The sequence below is a fragment of the Carettochelys insculpta genome, chromosome 5, assembly GCF_033958435.1.
Source record: "Carettochelys insculpta isolate YL-2023 chromosome 5, ASM3395843v1, whole genome shotgun sequence".
In the NCBI taxonomy this organism is placed as follows: Eukaryota; Metazoa; Chordata; order Testudines; family Carettochelyidae; genus Carettochelys; species Carettochelys insculpta.
The window spans coordinates 100,892,820-100,899,598 of NC_134141.1; the positions used below are offsets into that span (position 1 = coordinate 100,892,820).

Here is a 6,779-nt window from a genome sequence, read left to right on the forward strand (position 1 = left end):
TGAGCTGGGAAGCTGACAGAATAATCTGGTATTTTGGTATCTAGACATATGTCAGCAAGTATGCATTACTGAATTTGTGCAGGAAAGTTGTTTTGGGTCATGATGATCATTTTATGGTTCAAAAATTTTTGTGAAGCGCATAAGTAAACAGAAAAACTGATAAAACAACTAAAAATGGCATATTGGTAAAGCATTAGTGTTGGAGTTCTGCTGTTTAAGTCCTCAAAGGTCATGGAATGACAAAAATAAAGTTGTAAGCATAGTCTTTGTATTGGTTCAAATGCAGAAGACTTTGGAAAATGCAAGCTTCACCATTAAATCTGATAGTGAACAATCATGTGAAACTTCTAAGAATACCCTAGATACTACAGGATTTAATTTTGATTAGTCAGTTGATGTTACTCTTCTATTTTATTACCAAACATTGTCACAATGTGACAGTGTATTCTTAGTGACCCTGAGGTATTCTAACCCTTGATTTGTTTTGTGATGACAATTATTTATTAAAAGACATTTTTGTCTCCAAAGAACACCTTGCCATTTAACGTGTCAAATTTTTATGCATAGTTTTAAATATTTTTGAGGCTAAATTTGTAAAGTTTTCTTTTAACAGCAGATCTTTTTAAATTTTTTTAGGTACTTTGATGATATTGATGATGAAATGGATCCAGAAATTGAAGAAGCATATGAAAAATTCTGTTTAGAATCAGAATGCAAGAGCAAACAGTGAGATGCTACACACAGAATTTAGGTTAATAAAGCAGTTTAGGTATGTTTTAGTCAATGGGGAAACCAAGAGAACTTGTCACATGTATACCAAATTAAGGCTGTTGAGTTTCTCCTAAGTATTAAAGTTATGCAATTTCCATTTTGTTAAACTGAATCTGCCAAAAATTGTAAACTTATGCCCTGTAACTTAAAATGTTGTGTATATATCATAGTTTATTTTATGTACAGTTAAATAAACAGTGTTTTGGCTGCAATAAAGATGTTTTCAAAAGTATCACATGGAAATAAAATTTTACTAAGAGGTAACTGTCCCATTAAAATGCTAAATTCCTCTTGGAAAAATTAAAACCTTGAATTAAAAATAAATTGCTCACTTATTTTAGAATAATTAGGATTTCCTCACCCTTTTTATCATACAGGAGATTTCTGGGGTTATATTTTAGGTTAGGAAACTTAACTGCAGATGGGTAGATTTTTTTTTTTTTAATGTGTATCACAATCATGAAAAAGCTACTAATTTTTTTCAACGTGTGGCAGTATTTGGGGTTCTTTTCTGGAATAAACATTTTTAATATGTGACATTAATATGCAAGCACTGCTTTTGAAGCCAGGTGCTATAAGGATACTTGTCTATTTTCAACTTTTACCAGCAGAAGCTTCTACTCAATATTTTGCATTCTTGTACAAGAGTACATTAATCTTACTCAGTTTTAGCTCATGCTCTACTGTTTGCAGCTTTGAATCTATGTATTCTTGATTGTGATTAATGTGTCTACCCTTCTGAGTGAGCTCTAGGAGACTCTATTCCTCTAATTTATACAATTTATTGTGTTGATTTTGTAGTTTGATTTGTATCATTTTTTACATTTCAGATATAGTAACATTCAGATGTCAACTGCTGTTTGTCTCCAGTCTGATAGTTTGTTTTGTAGTTATTCTGGAATACCCAAAGACCATTATCATTGGCTATCATTCTGTTGTAGTGGTTCATGCTATTTGGTATTGGACAGATGAAGTAGAGCCCATTACCACGGTCAAAATGCATATGTTTCTAGCTTCCCAAGAAGTAAGTAAAATAGCTTATGTAAAGAAAATAGACATTGTAAATACGCATGTAAATAGTTCTGTTAATACTGCACTGTAATACATTTGGTACAATAATTCATGTGTCAGCTAATACAGTTAGCATTGACTACATTTTCTCACTGTTTGTTTAGAATATTAGTTTAGGTTGAATTTTGAAAAATAAAATTTATTAGCTTTGTTTCCTTTGAAATATTTTCATTATGCTTTTTCTTTTCTTTTTAAAAAAGGTCTGACCTATAATTTTTTGTTTCCCTGGGTTTTATAACAGTATGTTCCAAGCAAATATAGGATCAACTTAATATGGGTTGAACCTCTTGAGTCTGGCACCCTCTGGATCTGACTGGTGCCAAACCACAGGAGGTCTATATTGTCTAGCAGCATTATCAACACTTCCAGTGCTTACTTAGCTATTAGAAAACATTTTGGCTATGTCTACACTAGAAGTATCTGTCGACAGAAGTTATTGTCGACAGGGAAATCTCAACAGATTGCGTCTATGTGCAACTCATTCTGTCGACAGAGAACTGCCAGAGTGCACTATCCTTGGGTGCCAGAAAGAAGAATGGCAGCTCTGCAAAGTGGGCTGCCCAGCAACCCAAAGTCCTCTCTGTTGACAGAAGTATCTATGGTGCATGTCTGTCGACAGTTCTCTATATAGAGATTGCTATACCTCTCATTTTTGAGGGATAATACTGTCAAGGAAAATGCAGAGTTCTGCTGAGACTGTAGACAGAATGCTTTGTGTGTAGATGCTTCCTGAGTTATGTTGACAGAAGGCTCCTTCTGTCGACAAAACTCTCTAGTGTAGACCCAGCCTTAGAGTTAAATAAAAGCACAGAATATGGAGAGCCAGTACTGATGGCTGTAAACAAACTTCATGCAACCACAGAAAACTTGGCCATACCCCTAAGTGGACATCTTGTTAATTATTATAATCATGCTGGACCATGGATATTGCCAGACGACAGAGTGCTGGGACTAGAGGTTTAATCTGTATCTTGTATTCAAGCATTTATCAAATTATACTTCAAGAAGGCAGCAAACTAACATTTTTGATTACACAACTGCACTGAGAATTTTTTCTGTAATACAGATTTAAAAAGCAAATTCATAAAAGGATGATAGATAGATATATACAAGTATATTAGTATTTAAAAATCTCCATACACAATCTGGAATGTGTAGGTAATAAATTAAATTTTCTTTACACAGTGGCAATGTCTATTCTGCACATTTTCAGGTACAGTTGTATCACCATAGAAATAATATTACTTGAACCATCAAAGCAGTGTTCTTGAAAGGCATATTTCGTCTAAACCCAAGATCAAACTTATAGGTAACTTTAAAGTTTTCCTCAGCATCAGTCCTGAAAAACTGAAATTCTCTCCAACATATGACCAAGAAACATGCAACATATCAACTCATTAAACATTTGTTTGTGAAACTATTGTATATTTGCAGTACACATCTAGGGATTCTGTGCCTCACTGCAAAAAAAAAAAAAAGGTAAAACTGCCAAAGCATTTTTTTCAGTGGAAAATAGCTTGTGTATGCCCTGTCTACAGCAGAGGTAGAATGTATTATAGGTGGACTCAATTAATACCATTGGAAATGTATTGCAATATAAATATTTTAATGGTTTCGATATGGGTTTCACTGTTAATCCTATATTTAAGGTTCTGCTTTCGATAGAACCTCCAGATTGTGAACACCAGAGCTGACCAGTCAACCAAACGCCTCATTTGGAATTAGAAGCACACGATAAAGGAGCAACAGATTTAAAAACAAATACAGAACAGTTCTGTGCATAAAATAAATGGGCAGCAGCATTTTCCTTCTGCACAGTAAAGTCTAAAAGCTGCACTAAATCAATGTGCAGTTGCAAACTTTTGAAAGAATGTTTTCAGTTATGACTGTTAGTGTTACAAACAGCTTCCATTCTTGAGGTGTCTGTGACTGAGTTTCTACTGTATTTGCTTTTTTGAGTTTTCTTTAAAACAGTTACCATATTAGATCTTTCAGAAAGAGAACACTCTTGATTTGGTAGATACTTATACAGATGCTCCCTCTCAGGGGGGGTCCTCTTTTTGAAAGTTCTACTGTGGTAACCCTATTTAAAACAAAGATCTTTTTCAGAACCTTTCTTAGCTGTATTAAACAGAAGTAGTCTGTAGATACATAGATGCACAAGATTTATAAGCAATTCAAGCTTATATTTTATTGAATTAGTACATAGTCATATAAGGCTTTTACCTTAATTCTTGCTTTCAATATGGAATGGTGATTGAAAATTAAATACAAACATCAGAAAGTGCAGGTAGGATTGGTGTTAAAAGTTCATTGTACACCTCTCCACTTCTTTTTTTTTTTAAAGGAAGCCATTTTTACAGTCACAATTGGGGTAATTGCACCTGCATTTTTCTTTAGTGATCCTGCTAGGGCTTCCTGTTTCTCTCGCTGTTGCCCCTCTTGAATGGAAGTCTGTCATATACCTTTTGACCAGCATTTTTCCAAGCTGAACCATCCCGTGCCATCACTGTGTTATTCCCAACTAAAGATGGGCTGCCTAAACTGGTTTGTCTATCAAGGCTAACAACAAAGCAGTTGTCAGCAGTTGCTGTGCCAGTATTTTATACTTAAGGTAAAAAATGTTGTTGGGGTTTTTTTTCCTCAAGGCACAGCTTCAAAAGGATGGCCTCCACCCCCACCCCCCCCTCTCCAGGTCATTGCATTCTCTTGACCCTCAGTATTTTCTAGGAAATCTGTTTCACCACTTATTGTTCAAAAGGACTTTTTTTTGTTCCTGATCCTTTCCGGTGATTGCATTTGTTAGTCTCCAAGAGATGTGAAATACAATTCCAGAATGAAACATAGTTGAATTTTAAATACAGGAAACCCCAAACTTAATTCAAGTGATTCTTCTTATCTGTCACAGTAATAAAGTATCATGAGAGCTTTAAAGTAGGTTTGAAACAGATGTTGCTTTTTTCCTCTTGCATGCCTCTACTTCTGGATATAAACAGGAGATTGCTTCCAAGCTGAAGACTAGTGCTAGAAACCAGCAGGCTGCTGAGCAGCGTTTCAGTTGCTAGCCTGAGAAGTTAGCAAATTTTTTTAGGTTGGGCCCTACTTTTTACCCCTTCAGTTAACAGCACCCCACCCCCACCCTGTCTAATGTAATCCAAACTAATGGAAATTTTTATGTTCATAGGAAAAAACCCTTCCAGCACAAGTAAGAAAATAAGCATGCTGCATGTAAAACCTTTATTAATCAGTATAAATGTGAATACACTGAGTAACATTTCAATTTTTTAATGAGATGGATGAGTCCGAGACCCAGCAGTCAATTGTGTTACACCCCCCTTATGAAATTTCACACCCCCTAAGAGGGCCTGCCCCCCCCCCCACTTTGCTCACCTCTGGTCTAACCCACAAACATGGCAAAATTAATGTATTTTTTTTATAAGCCAGCTGGTAGCAGAATTTCATCCATTAATTTTGGTGGAGAATTCAAGTCCTAGCTGTATTCAGAGGTTTGAGTCTGTGCAGTAGAGTTGCTTGGAAGAGTATTTCTGTAGGATCATGGAGACTCCTTAAAGGAAGGACCTTTATCTTCATCCTGTCTGTTTCTATGTAAGGTTTAATATATTCTTTATTATGCTGTTTTATCTAGCAAATACAACATTTTTGGTCCCTGACAGCTCTTCCAGCATTGACTGTACAGTAGAATAGGTTGATACTAATACAACTAAAAAGTGGGCTCCCTAAAGCGACCCCAACCACAGCCAGTTTTTCCTAGGACTGTTGGTTAAGAGCCTAGAATGCCTAAGAGCCCTGTTTTCTAGCTCTCCTCATTGTCTATATATGATTTTTTTCCTTCTCAACCCCCCCGGCAGGAATTTGGGGGGGGGGGTTGTAAATGTGGACTTAACCCTCCCCACCCCACATCGAGTCCTGCCCTTCTCTCTCCCCACCTCTCCCGCTGTCCGTGCTGGATGGGAGAAGAGGTGAAAGCAGCCCCCTGCCCAGGGCAGATGGATGGTCTGGCTCCCTACAGCTGCCCTAGACTGAGCCCAGCAGGACAGGCTGAGGGGGGGAGCTAGTGCGGTGTTTTGGAGCCTTCACCTGTTCTAGGCAGTTGGGGGAGGACTTGGGAGGGGAGCACAGCTCGGGGCCGCTCTTATTCCCTCAGCCCCGCACTGCGGGCAGGTGGAGGGTCCCGGTGGCTTCCCTCCTGCCCAGGCTCCTCCCCGGCCTGGCCCCTCGGGGGGCGAGGAAAAGGGGGGCAGGGCAAAGGCCCACCACGCAGACACACTTCGCTTCCACACTTTCAAAAAATAGGCGGCCCCCGGCCCACCCCATCCCACTCCCGCTTTTCGGAGCCGCTGCCGGGGTAGCGTGCAGAGGGCTACGCAAACCCGGCTCACAAGGGCACTCACCGCCCTCACTGGGAGCCGCCCGGACACGCTCTGTGCCCCCCAGGCGCATGCGCGGCGTCTCCACGTCCCGCCCACTCCTCTACTGATTGGGCCTGTCCCAGCCCGCCGGCTCGAGCGGGAAACTCGAGTTGCAAGGCGGTGCCGGCTGCGGTTCCGGTCTGCTCCTGCTGCGCGGTTTGTCCCCCGCGTCAGTTATTCCTCCCTCGCCGGTCCCGTGACCAGCTCTGTTCATAAGGAAACACCGTTGAGCGCGGGGACGCTAAAGCACCTTTCCCGCGCGTGGCGGCCTGGCCGGCCCGCCCGCGGCACTGCCGTGTCCCTATTCACTTCCCTCTCGAGCTGTTGATGTTTGCTGCGGGACGCAGCAAAGCCGCAAGCGACGCCCTCCCCGCGGCGCGTGTGTTCCCCATCGGCGAAGGGGCCTCAGCTGCCGCTGTGTGGTCTGTGCAAAGCAGCAAGTGCCTCCAGCGCCCCGGGACAGGAGGGGATAAAACTGCACGAAGGAAATCACACCACCACCTTTTC

General features: G+C 40.4%; 1 protein-coding gene across 5 annotated transcripts in view; it reads left to right on the forward strand.

Moving 5' to 3' along the window:
* Positions 1–1,999, forward strand: part of PAIP1 (poly(A) binding protein interacting protein 1) — a 33,744-nt gene extending 31,745 nt beyond the window's left edge. For 4 of the 5 annotated variants that reach the window (XM_074995589.1, XM_074995592.1, XM_074995593.1 and 1 more), the window contains one exon: positions 637–1,999. In XM_074995589.1, coding sequence (XP_074851690.1) covers positions 637–730 — 94 coding nt within the window. In that variant the 3' untranslated portion in view covers positions 731–1,999. The remainder of the gene's footprint in view (positions 1–636) is intronic. The other variant, XM_074995591.1, reaches the window with a different exon arrangement.
* Positions 2,000–6,779: the final 4,780 nt, after the last annotated feature.